General features: G+C 45.9%; 4 protein-coding genes across 12 annotated transcripts in view; 2 read left to right on the top strand and 2 right to left on the bottom strand.

The window, feature by feature from the left end:
• The first annotated feature begins 939 nt into the window (after positions 1-939).
• LOC108147224 (protein RUFY3) lies at positions 940-10,605 on the top strand. 8 transcript variants are annotated; one of them, XM_017273605.2, is made up of 7 exons: positions 948-1,423; positions 1,553-2,531; positions 6,074-6,507; positions 6,578-6,828; positions 6,888-7,290; positions 9,088-9,185; positions 9,639-10,605. In XM_017273605.2, exons 2-7 carry the CDS (start codon positions 1,574-1,576, stop codon positions 10,264-10,266), a joined length of 2,772 nt encoding a protein of 923 aa, XP_017129094.1. In that variant the 5' UTR covers positions 948-1,423; positions 1,553-1,573; the 3' UTR covers positions 10,267-10,605. The 8 variants fall into 8 exon arrangements, with proteins under 8 accessions (XP_017129097.1, XP_017129098.1, XP_017129100.1 ...); XM_017273604.2 differs by having other exon boundaries at positions 948-1,434; XM_041709202.1 differs by having other exon boundaries at positions 948-2,531.
• On the bottom strand, positions 3,229-6,067 carry LOC108147226. Of its 2 annotated transcripts, none has more exons than XM_017273614.2 (4): positions 4,352-6,067; positions 3,936-4,300; positions 3,813-3,882; positions 3,229-3,691 (listed from the first exon to the last, which is right to left on the bottom strand). In XM_017273614.2, the coding sequence occupies exons 1-4, from the start codon at positions 5,979-5,981 to the stop codon at positions 3,489-3,491; spliced, it is 2,268 nt and encodes a 755-aa protein (XP_017129103.1). In that variant the 5' UTR covers positions 5,982-6,067; the 3' UTR covers positions 3,229-3,488. The 2 variants fall into 2 exon arrangements, with proteins under 2 accessions (XP_017129103.1, XP_017129104.1); XM_017273615.2 differs by having other exon boundaries at positions 3,813-3,879.
• A 274-nt stretch (positions 10,606-10,879) lies between the features above and the next one.
• On the top strand, positions 10,880-15,113 carry LOC108147173 (endoplasmic reticulum mannosyl-oligosaccharide 1,2-alpha-mannosidase). The gene is made up of 6 exons (XM_017273507.2): positions 10,880-11,281; positions 11,365-11,625; positions 11,794-12,295; positions 12,714-13,054; positions 13,111-13,298; positions 13,586-15,113. Exons 1-6 carry the CDS (start codon positions 11,189-11,191, stop codon positions 14,238-14,240), a joined length of 2,040 nt encoding a protein of 679 aa, XP_017128996.1. The 5' UTR covers positions 10,880-11,188; the 3' UTR covers positions 14,241-15,113.
• LOC108147172 (mucin-17) overlaps positions 15,114-19,755 on the bottom strand; it is a 47,617-nt gene continuing 42,975 nt past the window's right edge. Inside the window, exon 10 of the mRNA XM_017273505.2 lies at positions 15,114-19,743. Within this exon, the coding sequence (XP_017128994.1) occupies positions 17,464-19,743 (2,280 nt within the window). The 3' untranslated portion in view covers positions 15,114-17,463. The remainder of the gene's footprint in view (positions 19,744-19,755) is intronic.

Genomic DNA, 19,755 nt, shown 5'->3' with positions numbered 1-19,755 from the left:
CAATCAGCGATGCAACAGCTGTTTTAATTTGTATTGACAAACTTTTTTGTTTACTCCGTGCGCGATTGAAAAAAGCGAAAATAGCTTGAATAATAGAGTCGGGCCAATTCATGTGATCTTGTGTAGTGTGCCTGAAAGTGTCGCGAAGTGAGTGATTCGCCATGAGCACGGACGATCTGCTGGTGCGTCGCGAAAGGAGCGAAGACTCCCAATCGCTTTCGCATTCCCCAAGTGCCTCAGTTACGGTTCCGCCCCCCACGGGGGATCTGGTGCGCCGGCGCCTGCGCCCACGTCCGCCACATCCACATCCACTTCCTCTTTGGACCGCATTCGCAACACCTTCCGGCGAACGGAGAGCATATCCTCGCAGATATTTAGCCACATCTCCACGCAGTTCTCGAATGCAGCCGCTGCGGCCGCCTCATCCGAGGTAATTGACGGAACCACCACCTATCCATATCCCGAGGAACCCATGCCACCTGTTGTGCCATCGCCACCTGCTCCTGATGCGAATGCAGGTGCTCCCACTCCGTCGCCCTCAAAATTGAAAGCAAAAAGAATGAAACGCGGTGAGTTATAACTATTATTCATAGAATGATAAGCTTTGTCTTCTGTTCTAAAATATCTACATATGTATGTATATTGTCTTTCAATTAATGCATAAAGGAACATGTATAAACAGTGCGATAAAAAACTCAGCTTAAATTAAAACATATTTAAAATTAAAAAAAAATTATTTAAGGAGAAGTATATATTGGACCAAGTTGAATCTCATAATTAATAAAGTAAATAATTAAAAACTACTAACATAATAAAGTCTCAAAGATAAATCACTTACAAATAAAAAAATCGTTATTTTATGAGACACAAGTGATAGTGAAAAAACTAAAGATATTAATTTAAAAAACGAAACTGAGAGCAGTAACATATTATAAAATATTTACATTTATTTGTTTACATATCTATATTCATATCTGCTTTTAAAAGATTTTAATAGGACGGGTTTTAAGATACTCTATCTTGATTACAAAAATGCATTCCATTATTTTTAGGACTATGGGAAGTTTTCGACTTTTCTCTAATTTTTTAGTAATAAACAATATTTAAAAATCAACAATTGAAACCGAAAATAGTTAAAAACAAGTATCTAAAAGTCTTGCATCGGAAAAGTGTCAACGGTTATATGTTAAATATATCTGCACCTTATCAAGAACACCCTCAACAAAAGCTCGCAAAAAGCTTGTGAGCTTTGCATACTTGACAAATCAATAGGATAAAAAACTTTTGTGCCAGTCTTACTCAACGCGTACACAACAGGATAACGGTGCGACCTTATAGCGGCTATAATCTTTCAGTTATTTGGTTAATTTCAAAAGGAATAACCTCTTAGAAAGAGGTTCTCAAAACTAGAAAACAGTCAAAGGTATATAAAAGGTATATAAAAGCAGGGGAGGAAAATCTGCAGCAAAGGAAACTTTGAACTTATTGAGCATCTAATATCGATGTATATATCTGTATTTTTATGGACGCCCACGTACATACACACCAGCAGTAGCTTTGAAGCCTCAGCAAAATGCGTGGTCTTGTCGAGGACACAAAAAAGACCAAGTTGTCGTCGACCATCAACAACAACGTCAGCAGCAACAGCAGCAGTGGCAGCAATCGCCTAAAATCAGCTAGTACAGTGGCAGGATCAAGTGCCAGCAGCACGAGTGCGAAGCCATTAAGGAGTGCGGTGAAAACGCCAACAATGAGCAGCACGACGTCATTCGCAGCAGGAGCAGCTGTGGCCAAGAAGGCGCCTCAAACGGGGCAACAACAAGTTGGCAAGTCTGCAAAGTCCTCGGCGGCAGCAGCAGCTACAACAACAACTGGAGCAACAGCAACAACAAGGGCGGCAACGGCAGCGGCCAAAGCACAAAAAGGTCAGAATCCACCCCCACAACAAGTGCAACCGAAGCAGCAGCAGCAGCAGCAACAACAACAGACACAGCAGCAACCCCTGGTGTTGCCGCAACAACAGCAGCAACACCAGGCGAACAACAGCAGCAACACGATTGCCCTGCCAAAAGCCTCGCATGCCAACACCAGCGAGGAGCTGGCCGGCGGCGTCCAGGACACCATTTACCTGTGCAACTTTCGGGTGTCCGTCGATGGCGAGTGGCTGTGCCTCAAGGAGCTGCAGGACATCGATGTCGCCGGCGGAACAGGCAGCCAGGCAGTGCAAGCCAGTGAAAAGCTGGGCGGCACTTCGAACACAGGCTTTGGGTCCAACTTTAGCACGGGCTCCAACTCCAGCAAGCGCAACAGCAAGCGCTTCTCCGGAATGTCCACCGGAAGTGGCGGAGGAGCAGGAGGAAACGGAGGAGTTCTGGATATCACGGACAATGGTATTATGGCAATTGAAAACCTTATCGGCCGCCGGCTGTCCGACATGGTCCACAGTGGCTCCTCGGCACTCGGCCAGTCCCAGTCGCACTCCCAGTCGCAGCACCAGAGTGTCGGCCTCTTCGCCGAGTGGTCGCATCTCTGTAGGTCGCTTCTTGATGCCTCTGTTGCCCAGCACGCTTCTACTTTGTAGTGTCTATTCATTTGTCACTTTGATTATCCGATGAGAGCACAGGCCAACAAAATGGGGAGCATATCTAGATCCAAGTCATACTTTGTGAAAGTTTTTGGGTGATAATAATAGGTTTTTATTTATTTTTTTTAGTAAGGTTTTTTATTTTTTAAATTATGTTCAACTGTTACAAAACGTCGTAAACTTTTGCTTTTAGTTTAACGTGTAGGTTACGATTATAATTGTTTTAAGGTTTGAAACCTTTAACGTTTTAGGTTTTAATTAATTGGATTATGCTTTTGTTTTGTCGGGAACTTTTGCTTTTAGATTATCGTGTAGTTTTCGACTATAATCGCCAGTAAACAATCCAAAGATTTACCACTTAAGATTCTATATCAGCACGAAAACGTTTAGAAAAGTATGGATTAGATCTTGGCTCTCGATTTTGTTGTCCTTTGTTATCGTTTATTAATTTGCATGCCTTTTTGCATTGTTGCACATTTGGTTGCCAGCTCTCTCGTTTCGGGGAACTAAACTCAGAGGGTTTTTTTTATCTTACTTATATGTATAAGCTTATCACAATTGCCTTTACAACAATCTGGTCGACCGTTTTTACCATAAAACGTTTACCAACCTTAGCTATCTGAAGATATTTGAAATAGTCTGATTAATCTTTCATTATCAAATTAATTTGGCGATTCCAGCTTTTTGTCCATCTTTTGCCGAGTTTACTTGTTGTCCGTTTGTGGTATTAAGTTCTAATTAGTTTGATTGGGACCGCAGCATTGAAAAACAATTTCAAAAGTCAATTTAGTTTTTTAAACATCTCAAGATTAAAAGTTTAAATTAGAAAATTGAAAGGTTTTTTTACCTTATCATAAAATATAATCAAAAACATAATTGCGACGCAAATAAGAAAAATGGCCGATTAGTTATCCTCAAAGGTCGTTTCCCAGCTGGGGGAATCCTTTACCGACTGGGGAGAGATCGCCGGGGTTACTCTCGTGTCATCCGATGAATTGAATTGATGAGTCTCAGTGCCGCCCTTTTTACGAACCGCACTGGTTTCCGTCTTTTCTTTGGACTTCTTTCGGTCCAGGCGAGGATCGTCGGTAGACTCGTTGTCCGTCACTGGTATTCGGAAAAAGGGTTAATGTATTTAATGCTTATATTGAGAAAAAGCTACATTTGTTTTAGGTATTTTTTTTTTAATTTAAAATATTGCGAAACTTAAACACATAGTTTGGCTTACCGATCCTCCCTCGGTTGGTCGTTCGCCTTTCCGGCGTTGACTGACTTCTCTCTTCTGAGGATTTAGTCTGCTGGTGATTCTGGGTTCAGGATTTCGAAAGCTGACTCATTTTTGATAGCATACCTCCTTTTTCCGGATCGCCTCGGTGTCCTTGTCCTTTTTCCGCTTGGCCTCTATGCCGTAGGGCCTCTGTCGCTTTTTCTCCTTGTCCAGGGCGGTCCGCTCGCCTTCCGAAGTGGGATTTGGGGATTCATTTGATTTTAGAGCCGACTTTTTGGAAGGTTGGCGCGCTCGGCGAGCGAACGAATCCTCGGAGAGAAGAGCTAGGGCGGGAACTTGCTTGTTCAACTCGTCGCGACTCTTGTCGGGTACATAGTACTCCTCCCCTTTTGAGCGGGCGAACTTTAGGGGCACGCACTTCCTGTTGAACTGACAGCCCAGCGAGGAGGTGGAGGTGTAGGAATCGAGCTCCGGATTCGCCGGATAGCCTGTAGTGTTAGAGGGATAGACACAATGGATAGACACAAATTTTCACTTACGATCATCCTGAACTGATCTCTGTGAGGTGCTGTGGCGACCAGATCCGGAATAGTAGTACTGATTTACGCCTTCGTCGACGTTCTTGACCTCCAGTTGGGTGTTCTTAGCTATCAGCGGCTCCTTTTTCCGTTTCTCCTTGAGCGGCGGTGCCTCTGCATCCGGCAGCAGCACCTCCTTCTTCTTCCTGCCCCTTTTCATGCAGCAGCAGATGATGAGCAGAATGAGGAGCAGCAGCAAGGCCAGGAAGGCGGCGATGCACCAAATCAAGGTGTCGTCGTTGTCGCACTCCCGACACTCCTCTAGTTCGTCCTGGCGGGTGTGGACCCTCTCCAATCCGGACAGCCACTCGTCCTGGTGCGCCTGTTCCTGCTCCGAGTCTGGAGCCTCCTGCCAGTGGATCGCGGAGCGACTCAGCTTGCGGGAGTCCTCTCCCGAGGAGGAGGAGGGAGATCCGGCCTCCTCTTTTTTGTCGGCTGGTGTCGTCTCTTGGTATTCTTCCTCGCGACTATTTTTCTGAATCAAAAGTCTCTCCTTGACCTGGAGGATCCCACCCAGCCCCGGGTAGAAAACCTCATCCTGGTAGTGCATCTGCACATTCTCCCTTATCCAGGAAAGAAACTTGCGATTGTAGTCGACCTGGCTCACGGCCAGAAACCGATGGCAGTTGGTGAGGGCTTGGAAAAATTTCACCAGAACAAAGGCGGATTTCGGGGAGCGAAGATTGTAGATCCTCCGCTTGCGGAACGGCACATAGATGTTGTTCAGAAAGCCATACTCATCCACCGCCTCGAGTCTCGGCAGTGGCACAACCATGTGGTCCTGATCCGACTCCTGGGAAAGACAACTTTGATCCAGCAGGGCACAGCTGGAGGCATCCTCCTCGGACTTGCAGGACCTCCTGGGCAGCTTGAGAGGCTGGATCTTGACACCTTTTAGCCTGTACAGTATGTCCTTGTCCGGTGTTCGCCAGCCATTTCCGTTCGTATTAAGAGCCGTCTTGCACTGCCGATAGATGTTCACCAATCGCTCCACGGTGTTCAGCTTGAGGCGACCGGCGTAGAAGGAAACCTGGGCCATGGGCAGCAGGTAGTAGCGAAGGTAGCCGCCCAGAGCGTCGTAGAAAGACCTCTGGAGGATTAGTCGCGTGTCCTCGTCCGACATCCTCTTCACCAGCTGGTTAACGGTGTTAAAGTACCTGATGAGCATGTGCACAATTCTGTCGCTGAGCAGGCATTGCGGAAAGGATTTGGGCACCAGCAGCTCGAAGTCCTTGCGGGCCGACATCAGGGCAATGTCCTCCGTGGAAAAGCAGTTCTTGCGGCAGTTGCCGAACAGATTGGTGCCCAGAAAGGTCACACTCGTCTCCGAGGTACTCCGCGCCGCCTTGGACAGATCCTTGAGCCAATCGGGCTGTTGGTTGTGCCTTGGCGACGGAGAATGCTGACCACCGATTCTCTCGTTCAGGCCATTGCGGTATTCCCGCAACTCCGAGCTAAGCATCGATTGCAGGGTCAGCTCGTTCTGGAAGTAGTTGGTGGGCACCTCCAAGGTGGCCAGGTCTATGCTGTAGATGGGACAACCCCCGGGCGCCAGGAAAAACAGCAGCCAGGAGAGCACATAAACGTTCATTACTCAGTTAAACAGTTGTCAGTTGTTTTGAAGCAAAATTCAGCGCCGGCCGAGTCACTAATCTTTAAGGCCCGCGGTTTCTCCACTTGCAGCCCGGGACACGGCGGAAATCGAGCGCAGCAACCTGGTGAACATCTGCAAGCTGGTGGTCAAGGAGCTGCTGGAGCAGTCGCTGCGCTACGGCCGCATGCTGGACTCCGATCACCTGCCGCTGCAGCACTTCTTCATCGTCATCGAGCACGTCCTGGGCCACGGGTTGCGGCCCAAGAAGGGTCTGCTCGGGCCGCGCAAGGAGCTGTGGGACCTGCTGCAGAGCGTCGAGCACTACTGCCCGGAGGCGCAGGACATTACGGCGAGTGTGAGGGATCTGCCCACGGTTCGCACCCACATTGGCCGGGCTCGGGCCTGGCTGAGGATCGCCCTGATGCAGAAGAAGCTGTCGGACTACCTGCAGGCCCTCATCGAGCACAGGGAGGATTCGCTGTACGACTACTACGAGCCACATGCTCTGATGATGAGCGACGAGGTCTGAGTGTGCCTATATCCCCAAAGGGGTAGGGGGATTCCTGTTAACCCATCTCTTCCTCCTGCTGCAGATCGTTGTGATAATGGGCATTCTGGTGGGCTTGAACGTGATCGATTGCAATCTGTGCGTGAAGGAGGAGGATCTGGACTCACAGCAGGGCGTCATTGACTTCTCGCTGTACCTGCGCTCCAGCTCCCGGAATGCCGATGCCGCTCCGGAGGACAGTGCTCCGCCTGCCCTGCTGGATGCCACTGGGCAGGGCAACATGATTGCGGTGCTGGACCAGAAGAACTACATCGAGGAGCTCAACAGGCACCTAAAGTGGGTTATGGCCCATCCCATGTGGAGCGCCCCCAGCTAAGTTATTCCCCATCTTTCAGCGCCACGGTGGGCAATCTGCAGGCCAAGGTGGAGTCGCTTACGACCACGAATGCTCTGATGAAGGAGGACTTGGCCATTGCCAGGAACAGTTTGCTGGCCCTCCAGGCCGAAAACCAGGCCATGCGGCAATCCACTCCGGCAGCGGATAACAATTCCACCGGTTCTGGCAGTTCCCCCGAAAAGGACAAGGAGAAGTCGTCCGAGGAGCTGATTGAAGAGCGCCGCAAGACCAGCGAACTGGAGAAGGAGCTCAAATTGCAGGTGTCCCTCAAGGCCGAATCCGACATGGCCATGAAGCTGCTGGAGAAGGATATCCACGAGAAGCAGGACACCATCATCTCGCTGCGTCGCCAATTGGACGATATCAAGCAAATCAACCTGGAGATGTATCGCAAACTGCAGGTGAGTAGTCCACTCAGCATCGTGAGGATGTGTTCAATTGGATAGAAGGCTGGGTAGTCAATTATAGATTACTTTCTGTAGAAACCAATTGAGCCATCCAAATCATTAACACCGCTCACAACTCATCTGCACACATTCATTCGCTCATCTGGTCCCCTTCGTGTTAAGCTTTCGTTTATGATTTAACCATTAGCACCCATTAAATCGGTTTAAGCCTAAAAGTCAAAACGTAATCCCGTCTAAAATTCAACCAGGAATGTGAAGATGAACTCACACAGAAGGGCGAGATGGTCTCGCGCCTGCAAACGAAAGCCTCACAAATTGGTAACATTTTACAATCGCTAGAAAAGAAATACGAATCGAAGCTCATCGACCAGCATCACCATGGATCGGGATCGGGTTCGGGAGGCGGACCCTATGGCGGAGACCGCTCACCCAATACAAGGCGACAGCAGAATCTGGAGAAGTTCGAGGCGCTTACCAAGAAGCACAAACAGGACGCCGGTCCGCCCATGAAGCGGATGCACCTCAAGATGGACGCCTTTCCGCCCTTCGATCCGAGCAAGTACCGAAAGTCGCCGCGTCAGCCGGATGCTCCGGATGTACCAGATGCTCCAGATCCGGATTCAGAGGTGGTGCCGCAGGAGAGTAAGGAAGCCAAGATGCCCACGTCCGCCAAGTCCCTGAACGAAGAACTGGCCGAGGCGGCGGCTGAGGTCAGCCAGCATTTTGGCGTGGATGCCTCCCAAAGCGATTACGTCCTGTGCCGGGAACAAACAGACGACGGAGATACTTAAACAGCAGCTTAATGTAGAATAAGATCCTTAGTTTATAGAGCCAGTTTTGCTTTTCACACCCACAGAATTAGTACTGTATCAATTTGGTTAACTTATCCCGTTTCTGTACACAAATCTATACAGTCCATAGATTTGACCTGATGTCTACAATTAAGTTAAAATCCCTTCTAAGTGTATTTAGTGACTGACCGCATTTATATATATTGAAATTTATTTAGTAACCAATATTTAAACGTCTGGCTATAAAACTTAAAAGTTATTAGTGCCTAAAGATTTTCTTAAAATTCATTAAAAAACTAGAGGCAAATTAATTGAATCTGATATGTGAAAACTTGGACAGGTTTTATTGCTCCCACATCCTTCAGACCTGGACAACCACTCAAAGTCCGCGTCCGGTCCCGAACGGAACTCAAAGTGCAACTGCTTCACAAGACTTTCAACATTGGAGTCCACGACTAACATATAGGATGCCTTTAATCCCTAGACCAGATCTCCTAATGGAATAGAATACCAGTATAAAAATTGTTAAAGGTTTTGAATTACTACTGTACGCAACCTGTTAGCTAAATTATCTTCCCAAAGCACCCGTAAACAATGATTATATACGACTATAATATAACGACGTATGTATGTATATATGTTATGTATAGTGCGATTAAGAGGCTTCACATGTTTAATATACATATGTATGTACGTATGGGTCCCCACGCAACAGCTTATATTGTAATTATACACTCAGCCTAGTCAAATACAAGTATTGTAATTATATTATATAAATAAATATTGAGACGATATGAATCTATGAATCCATGCAATGTACAATACGCGTTGGAGCATCAGCCTATATTCCAATACTCGTACTCCTCCTCTAAATCGAACCCAGAGAAATAAAATTTATCCGAACCCCATGTGTTTCATTTTCACCCTACTAATACCGAGATTTGAGTTAATGATGGAACATTGTGACGCTGGTACATCCGCTTATTTTCTTCGTCGGCAGGACTGCAAGGCCTCCTTGACGCACAAGACGGAGCTGATGACCAAGCTGGAGCTTCAGAAGGAGGACATGGCCAGTACCATCGATCATCTGGAGAAGAAGTAAGATCGCTGAGTGGCAATAGTAAATTAGGAAACGGGATGGTCAGAATTTTCAACGAAACAAAGTATATGAAGCCCACTAACCTTAAAGTATTTCTTTTTGCTCTTTTGAAATTATTTCCTTTTTATTTGTGAGCAATTTTAATGCTCGAATCTTATACCTCAAAAAGTTTTAGACTTAACTCTGCATCAATTGCATTTTTTTTTGTTTTTTGGTCGATTTTTCTTATTTTGGATAACTGTTTGTTGGAAAGGTAGTTCTACTTCTGGTCCATAGAATTTCAGTACTAAGGTTTTTGGTTGAATTGAGTTGATTTCTGTAAAATGAATAAAATACAATGAAATTTAATTTAAAGTTTTTGGTTGAATTACTTATTTTTAGAATTTTAATAAAAAAAATGGTTCAAATAAAAATTGCCTAGCCAGAATAAAAGCGTTATTTTCCATCCATAGGTGGACCCATGACAAGAGCAACCTTGGCGAAATTCTGAAGACCACGTCGCAAACCCTGACCACCCAGGTGACCGCCAGCGAAGAGCGAGCTGCCCGGGCGGAGGCCGAGTCGAGGATTGAACGCGAGTGGCGCATTTCCCTGCAGGAGAAGGAGCTGAAGCTGAAGGAGAAGATATCCAATCTGCAGGGCTGCCTCAAGGAACTGGCCGAGGAGAAGGAGAGGAATGGCAAGCTGAAGGCCGATCTGGACAAAGTGCGAACCCAATGGTCCGAGGCACAAACCACGCTGGAGGAGCTCGGCATTCAACTGAGCGTTAGCAAACTGAAGGTTTCCGAGATGCAGGACCAGGAGCGTCGCCAGCGGCAGCTGCTCTCCGGCTCCGCCCAATCCCTGCAAGCCATGCCCGAGTCGGTCGGCAGTCCCGGAATCTGGGCACCGGACTCCATAGCCACCCACTGCACCGCCTGCGAGCGGGAGTTCAATCTTACGCGGCGGAAGCACCACTGCCGCAGCTGCGGGGAGATCTTTTGCAAGGCCTGCTCGGAGCACACGCTGCCCCTCATCAATGCCCAGGGTCAGCCGGGCAAACCAGTTCGTGTGTGCGACAACTGCTACGCCGCTAAATGATAACGAACTAAGTGTGTACAATAATTGACTAGGAATCGCAGGGGCAGTGTGCAACCATGGGATGTGCAAGTTTTTAAATTTCTATTGAATGTTTATAATTATCTTCAAACCTTATACTAAAAACAAAACAATATAAATTAGAAAAAAATGTAATTCGTAAAATTTTAGAATATCTCAATATTGTTGGTAGCACTGCCCTAGGTTGTGTGACTTTTATTTGTAGTTGACCAGTTTGACCTAGCGAGAAATTTACAATCGAACCCTCTGACATTATTTTATAAACTGATAAAGTTCTGTAATCAAAATAATATAATAAAACTTGTTTTGAAAACTTGTAAATCTATTGATACAATACATTTTTTTCTAAGGTGCAAAAAATAAATAAGGGCAAAGTTGCATGATTTTTAACAAGCAAACTAATTTAATTTCCAATTTCCATTATAAAAACTCTTAAAGACTTAGTATTTAGTTAAAAACTTGAACTGAAGACAAAGAGAGATTTCAAAAAATAACCGATTTGATTTCATCCCACCGAATACCGTCAATATCAACTAAATCACTTTAAGCGATAGTATCGATTGGTTATATATAAATCACAGCGCCTATCGATGGGTCGATTGTCGATAAGCAAACTGCTCCAAAAATGCAGCTCTCGCGGAAATAATTTTAGAAATTCTTATTTGTAATTTGCGTAGAGTGCGGCGAATTAGCATATGTAATTGATGCACAGGCAGGAATAGAGATCATGATTAGTGAATGAAGCGAAACAGTAGCTCGGGCCAAGCTTGGTTAGTTAGCTCCAACTCCTCATCCTCCGCTGGCAGCGGCGCCCAGCAATCGATTTTTATTCGAGGCGAATGTTGTGGAATTTCCCAGACGAATCTCCCACACTCTGAACTTGGCTCGCATTTAGCGGAGCGCAATGAAGGACGGCGGTCACATAACGCTCACGCTCTCGTCGGGATCACCATTGGTGACGACGGTGGACGAGCGGGGCAGGAAGAGTCTGCGGCGGGTGGGTGTGAAGCGGGGGATGGTCTCCCCCTCCCCCGAAAGCCAAAATAAACCCATCCTAATCTTTATTTATATCTCATTCAGGCCTGGAATCAGCTCCCTCGTTGCCAGCGTAATCTCATTATTCTGGGAATAACCGCCTTCTGTGTCACGGTTCTGCTCTGCCTGAGTGGCGATCAGCTACTGGCCGCCAGCCTGAGGGATGTGGACGAGAAGGCCATGGTGGCACCCTATCAATTGCCCATGCCCAATCCGCACCATCATCCCGGAGTCGATAAGGACCTACCCGAAGTCACAGCAGCGGAAGATAAGGGGCCACCCCGGGCGGAGGCTCTTAAAGATAAGGTAAATAGGAGCCCCCCACTCAATTGATAAGTACCTAATTGACTAGCGTTGTTTGCCTATTAAGATAGCCCCGCCTATCAGTTCGATTGGCAGTTGGCTTTTTGATTTATGGCCGACACACTTCCAGTGAAACTTCATAATGATATCTCAATTATCAATCAATTTCAGTTTAATGAATTAGCTTCCTATGGGGATGCTAACTCAGCCGAGAACGTGGTCCGCCTGCCGGAGACAGTGGCCGCCCAAGTGCCTCCGCAGGCCGTGGCACAGCCTCCGCCGGAGAATAACAAGGAGCAGGACCTCGGCGGCATCGACATCCTGAACAATGTGGAGGAACCCATGCCTCAAGAGCCAAGGGAGCCGCTCAGCGAACGCGAACAGCTCGACGCGGCCATCAAGAGTCCACTGAATATGGGCGGTGTCAGCTTCAAGGATCATCTGCGCAAGATTCAGCCCTTCCTGGCGAAGGCTCAGCACTTCCATGGCGCCACCAACGAGCGGCAGTCGGCTGTGGTGGCCGCCTTCAAGCACTCCTGGGCGGGCTACAAGCGGTACGCCTGGGGACACGACAACCTCAAGCCGATTTCGCAATACTCTCACGAGTGGTTCGGTCTGGGTCTGACCATTGTGGATTCATTGGACACCATGTACATAATGGGACTGGATGATGGTGAGTTTGCTTTTTTTTCAAACTGTAGCATATTTATATTTTTCTCTAGGGCAAGAAATCAAACGTTTAACTTTCACTTATTCATTATATTTTGGGTCTCACTGGATCAAAGTGTCACAAACTTTTCCATCAATGTAGTTGTAAGCTATGAAGAAATAGAGCGCTTTTTAATTGTTTCTATAATTAGTAAATGCAATTAAACTATGAATCATGGCTAAAATATATATATTTAAAAACTTTTTGATATTCATAGTAAGCTCAAGCTTTGTAAAACTCTGCTTTTCGCTTACCGTCAGGGTGAAAAAACTGCCATAATTATTATAAAATAACAATCAGCGTCTAGTTTAGTCTAAGAATGGGGAAAAATGCTTTTTAAATATAGAGAATTTTAGACATAGATATTGTCGTTCACCCACAGAATTCAAAGAAGCGCGCGACTGGGTGGAGCATTCACTGCGCTTCGATACCAAACGAGATGTGAATCTGTTCGAGGTGACCATACGAGTCCTGGGCGGATTGCTGTCTGCCTATCACCTGAGCGGCGACACAATGTTCCTGGAACGAGCATCGGAGCTGGGCAACCGCTTGTTGCCCGCTTTCCTATCGCCATCGAATATACCCTACTCGGACGTGAATCTCGGAGATCTGTCGGCACATTCGCCCAAATGGTCACCAGATAGTTCCACCAGTGAGGTCACCACCATTCAACTAGAGTTTCGTGATTTGAGTCGGTCCACAAACGTTTCCGTTTATGAACAGGTAAATAAATCGGATAAGAGACAATTATCGAATATAAAATAATTGACGTTTTTCAGGTTGCTCACAAAGTAAACGAAAAGGTGCATGATCTGGATAAGAATCATGGCTTGGTGCCCATATTCATCAACGCCAACACGGGAACGTTCCGCAACTACGCCACCATTTCGCTGGGTGCTCGAGGTGATTCCTACTACGAGTACCTACTCAAGCAGTGGATTCAGACTGGCCGTAAGGATAACGATAAGTAAGTATTGCTATTTGGAGTAACAGTAATGGGACTAGTTTGGCATAGTTTACTTTTCGGAACTAACAAAAAGTACACTTACTTATGGGATAATATAAATGCTTAAACTAACATTCCACAACTGTTGATGCAAAACACGCAATCAATACAGCTGTGCAACCAATTGGTTATTATAATTATAATAATTCACTGATGGAGTCAGCTGTGCAATCAATATGTTATATTCGTTGGGGCTAAGCTCGAACCATTGTCAATTTTTTATTTTACGCAACCATGGTCTATTTCAGTCTCATTTTGGATTATATGCAAGCAATAGATGGAGTACTAACCCAGCTAATGCGGCGCACTCCACGCGAGCATTGGGTCTACATTGGCGAGCTGATCAATGGCAAAGACTTCAAGCCGAAAATGGACCATCTTACGTGCTATTTGCCGGGCACTCTGATTCTGGGACACCATAACGGAATGCCCGACTCGCATCTCATACTTGCTAGGGATTTGATGGATACATGCTATCAGACCTATAAGATGAATCCCACACATCTGGCGGCCGAGATTTCGTACTTTGCGCTCACCGAAAAGGACGATCAGGACATTTATGTGAAGCCAAACGACGCTCATAACCTGCTGCGTCCGGAATTTGTGGAGAGTCTCTATTACTTCTACTCCCTGACTGGCAATCGCACATACCAGGACATGGGGTGGACCATCTTCCAGGCGTTTGAGACTCACGCCAAAGTAAATGCGGGCTACACATCGATGGGAAATGTGAAGAACACACAGAACACGCGTCTGCGTGATTTGATGGAAAGTTTTTGGCTGAGCGAGACCCTGAAGTACTTCTATCTGTTGTTTAGCGACGATCGCAAGGAAATCGATCTGGAGCAATGGGTCTTTAACTCGGAGGGCCATCCACTGCCGGTCTATCCGCTCAAGACTTAACTAGCGCCCAAAGCGGGCAACTAAAAGGCATCGCAACTTAGTTGCGCCAACGAAACTAACTGAAAACCGAATAGTGTCGGCGCATTTAGGCTGCAACAATCGTTTTACTCGTATTCGTACTTTAGCGCAAATGCCAAATACTATGCTAAGCTTAGAATCAGGCCGAGCTCTTCTGGAATAAGTGTATAAAGCAATGCCCATGGAGGGTTTGGGTCGATTTGTACCGATGAGAGCAAATGTTAAATCGCAGGGGCAAAATGTTAATGTGTTCTATTAATATTGAAAAGGCATAACCTCTTCGAAGAATCCAGAAAAATGTACTAACAAAAATTATTTAATTTTTTTTACTAAACATGGCCAGAGATCTTAAATATCGATTAGCTTTAGGGGATGTTAAATTTGATGAAAAACAACAGAACGCAAAAACATTTTGCGCCCCAGCGATTTTGAACAAATTATCGACCCGTTCCATCTTCCTAAACAAAATGTCATTTTAAAATCAGTAGTAGTGGTCGATTGTAACATATTCTGAGTACTGAGAACTGTTATTTTGTAATAATTTATTGTCTACCATAAGCACCTACTGTAACTTGATATTGGGCCATTGCTAACCCATCTCATTAGCCAGTAGCATCAATCGAATCAGCCTGCTGGTTTTAACCTTGTAATCTCTCTTGTAGTTAAATGTATATGTTTATGTTAGCAGGATACTAGAAACTCAGTTGCACTCAGCACAAAGTCGATTTGTGCGTTAATCCTTAAAGTACGGAATAAACGAATCTCACATGAGAATGCGCCAAGAGCATTCTCGATCCCATAGGCAACCTGCGTGTTGAAAACAGAGTCGATAATAAAATGCGATAGTTTTTAAAATTGTATGGAATTTTCTTTATTTTCCTAAGAACATTTCACCCAGTACAAACGCAAATGCACGAACTTTGATTGCATTTCCTTTTATTTAGTTTCCGTTTTCAGTTGGGTTTTCGGTTTTGTTGCGTTTCAGTGAGATTTATATTGAATCTTTTGTTTGTTTCGTTTTGTTTTGTTTAATGTACTTAATGTTTATGACGACTATGAATGGATGGGCTTAATAAACTATCAAATATTAAAGATGTTTCCTTTGCTTTGCTGTCTCTCTCTCCCTATGCTGATGATGTTTAATTAAAACTCACAATGTTTGTTTAAAAATCTTTAGTTTTCTCTTTATGTTAAATTACATTTAGACACATCTAGCTGAACAATGCAATTCAAGTGACGACACTGCGCTTTTTGTTGTGGAAAGGTGGTTGCGGGAGGGGCGTCGACCGATTTGAGTTGTGGGGCTTCGATTTTGTTCTAAATACAACTTAAAACAATTCGCATTAATAATCTATCAATAGATTTAAATTTATTCAGTTTTGGGTTGCCAACTTAAATTATGCTATTACATGTACATTTTTACACGAAACTTATTTGTCTTTGTATAATAACTAGAAAGTTTCAAAATAAAAATACAAGATCATGCAACTCAGACGGAACGCTGGACAGGTGGGAGTTTTGTTATGTGTTTTGTGTTTTGGGGGTATGATGATGATAGGTTTGGGTTCAAGTTCTGGGGTCATGGATGGATGGATGGGTGGGCAAGTGGCCTGAATAAACGAAGCACATCTTAAAATATGGTACCTCTTGAAGTTCCCTTACAGACTACACGTAATACAAGCATTCCGTCCATGGTAGTACGTATCGTATTAGGTGTGTTAGTGGTGGTATTAAAGTAGTAGTTAGTATTGTAATTGGTATGTAATTGATGCGTGGCGCCCGCCCTTCCCACGCCAAACATTTACAATTGCGCTTCCGCGACTCGCGATTCGTTTTGGATAAACTTCGTAGTGGCTTACTGAGTGTGGGTTTTTGTATAGACTTTAATCGTATTTATTATGTATTTTTGTTTACAAGCTAATCAGACATCTATATTTAAAACGTGGCACAAATCACAAGTCAGATTTGTCGCAAGATCAAGATACAATTGATACGATTCGTTAATTTGTGGTTTTTGTTTTTATGTGGTTCCTCCCCCCTCCCCCCCATTTCGATATTCTCCTCATCGGTTTAAGTGTATAAGATATTACATTAGATTCAATAATTTATAAATGTTTAAACTAAATTGGCTAAAATTGTGATTTTTGAACTGCTTTTGGTTTGCTTCGTAGTTTGCCATAGTTGGTACTCGTTAATCCCTAAGATCTTTGTATTTGCTTTCCAATGACACCCGTAGCTATGCCGAAATATTCTTTACTCTCGAATTGAGCACGTCGATAGGTTGGTTGGTTGGTTTGTTTGTTTGTTTGTCTGTAATATCAGAAGCAGTCGTACGTAAAGCGCTTTAAATGATATCTCTCCTCTTGTTTAAAAATGCTTAGCTATATATTTATAATCGTGTAAGACAGTTTCTGGGGGCGCAACTGCATGCTCTAACTATTTACAAGCTTTTCCGCAACGAAGTGCGTAAATAAATATATTTTATCTGGGGGATCTCTAAAAATTGATTGGATGCGGATAAATTGCTCTGTCTGATATTCCAACCGACAACAAAATTGGCAACGTGATTTTAATTGTTTTTTTAGAATTGCTTCATGTAACTTAATTATGAATTATACAACCAATTCGTTTTCTTTCCTTTCTCTTTGCGCGTGTTTTTCTCTCTTATCATTCAATTCATTTCAATTTCATACGTACTTTTCTTGGTTTCATTTGAATAAATTGTCTATGGGTTTTCTCTTAGTTACTGTAACTATATAATTATAAGATTAGGTTCCATTTAGTGTACCTCTGTGAGAAGCATTTGATGCTATTCGTCGTTTAGTTTTCAATTCACCACGTCAGTTGCTTTCTTGGCTTTATTGGGGCTTTGTCATATGTTTGATGATGGATGCCTACACATTCACCAGTCCCCTTGCATTAAGTAATTGGTTATCTGAGGGGGGTTTCAATTCAAATATTGTACAAAACATTGGACTAAACAATACAAACAATAAGTAAAAACAATTTATGCTACAGTGTCTCAACTTAGGTCTAATAAAAGGTTGTGCTCGGGGGTAAAACAATAACCAAGGACAACTAAGACGGGTATCTATACAATCAGGAAGTCATTATTATCAAACGTTCTTCACAAGGTGGTGGCATTAAACTCTAGTATCAGACTGTTGGAGGCATTTTCCGCTGCGGACGAGGCTGGGGCTCCAAGTCAAGAGGTCATGATCGACTTGACCGGATCGTCCAGGCCGCCGGCCACGCAGCTAAAGTCGTTTAGCTGTCCCAAATGTTGAGCCTGAGCCTGGGCCATGTTTTGATGGTGATGGTGCTGCAGGTGTGGTTGCTGCTGGTGGCTCTGCATCATCTGATGCTGTTGGTGGTGATGCTCCAGCAGGATATTGCTACTGTTGTCCGCCACACCACTAACAGCGGATCCTCCGCCACTAATCAGGCAGTCGTTCATCTCTTCACCCAGCTGACGTCGTCGCTGAAGCACCTGCTCCTGTTGGCAGCTGGGAAGATTTGCGCCCGCCTGCCGCTGATCGTCGAGCATGCTGTCGCCGAGGATCGAGCCCAGGGAGAACTGCAGCGAATCGCCGCTGTTCTGCAGGTTCAGGATGCTGTCGATGGCGCTGGCCACATGCCGACTGATGTCATCATCGTACTCGCCGCCAGCCACCACTGGTGCTCCGCCCATGTGGCCCACATGCATCTGCTGCTGCATATTGTGCTGAAAGTGTTGCTGTTGGTGCTGCTGTTGGTGCTGCTGCTGCTGTTGCTGCTGCTGCTGGTCCAATATGCTGGAATAGGCAAAGTTGTGTTGCTGCTGGGCCTGCTGCTGTTGCTGTTGCTGCTGCTGCTCCATCAGCATCTGGGGGAATCCAGCGGGCAGCATGTCCGGATCCAAGAGACCATGCTGCGGCACCTGGACATGATGTTGCTGCTGCTGCGACGACATGGGCGACGAGGAGGAGGACGAGGAGGCCGTGCACAGGCGCTTGCTGCTGTTGTCGTCCTCCATGTCGCTGCCAGAGCCCATTAGCTGGCTGTCCCAGCTGCGCTTGCGCGACTCTCCGCCGTTCACCAGCTCGCCATTGCTGGTTCCGCTGGAGAGGTAGTCACTGTAGTGCGCCTCCATGCTCTGCATCCAGCGGGGATTGTTGTTGCAGTTCAGCTCAATGTGATGTTGCTGCTGTGATGGTTGCTGTGCGGCCGCATATTGCTGCTGCTGCTGTTGCTGCTGTTGTTGCGCTGCCTGTTGCTGTTGCGGTGCCTGTTGCTGCTGCTGCTGCTGCTGCATAAATGTGGCATCTGGCACCCACATGTTCATCTTAGTCTTGTGGTTGGCAGCCGGCGATTTCGAATCGCCAAAGATCTCGTCCAAATTGGACTCAATGTCGTGGGCATCGCTGCTGCTCTTCACGTCCAGGTGCACGGGTGACTCGCCGAACATGGCCTCCAGTCGCGTCTCCACGGACTTTTGCACATCCGAGTCGCTGCTGAAGAACTCACTGATGGCCGGGTGCTCGTTCTGCTGTTCGGCATCAATGACCACCGGCTGTTCCCGCTGGCCGCTGCACGAGGACACAGTCTTGACGGGATTGGAGCCAGCATGGTTGTCGCTGACGCAGCTGCTGTTGCTGCTGCTGGTGGTGCTCTGGTTGCTCTTGTCAATGCATCCGTTGGGGAACAGATCCGCGATGTGATTGCTGCTGGCCATTATGTTGTTGGCGCTGGCGTTGTCCAGATAGTGGGCTTGTTGTTCCGTGGACTGGCGATTGAGGTTCAGATGCTGCGGGTTGCCATTTAGCTGCGCTTGCGGCTGCTGCATGGGATCATTGTTCATAAGATTAAGCTCCTTTTGCAGGCAATACCAGCCATCATCCTGATCCACCGGATCCACTCCGTTGCCTTTGATATGTTGCTGCTGCTGCTGTTGCTGCTGATGTTGTTGTTGATCCATCAGATTTCTTTCCTGGTAGCGATTCTCAGCGCTTTTGGCCAGGGCCGCTTTGTGCTCCACTTTCTTCATTATAAAGCTCGTGGTAAGCTCGGACTCGATATCGAAATTGTCGTAGTCCTTTTTGATGTATTTCGAGGACTCCTTGTCCTGGCCTTCGCTTTTCACAGCTCCGTTTACTGAAGGTTCGCCAACTTCGTTGTTTTCCTCTTGCTTGACTGCAGATTGCTGCTGTGGCTGTGACTTACTGAACGCTTTGTTGACATCGGCGCTCTTCTTCAGCAGATCAAACGTGTCCACCACATCCTCTGACTGGGCTGGCTTATCCACCGGTTCCTGTTTGATCTCCTCCTTCACTTTGGCCTCCGACTGCGGATCACCTTCCAGCAGCGTTGTCTTCTCGCTATTCTGCTCCTCCTTCAGCTGTTGTTCCAATTCCTTTTCAGCGTGGCGTATGTCGTTAATCTCGCCTTTGAGATCGTCGATCATCAGCTGCTGCATTTGCAGTGACTCTGAGGTGCGATGTGGCAGCTGCAAGGGTTG

Source organism: Drosophila elegans, unplaced genomic scaffold, assembly GCF_018152505.1.
Source record: "Drosophila elegans isolate 14027-0461.03 unplaced genomic scaffold, ASM1815250v1 contig_476, whole genome shotgun sequence".
In the NCBI taxonomy this organism is placed as follows: domain Eukaryota; kingdom Metazoa; phylum Arthropoda; class Insecta; order Diptera; family Drosophilidae; genus Drosophila; species Drosophila elegans.
This window is presented reverse-complemented; position numbering and strand designations above follow the sequence as displayed.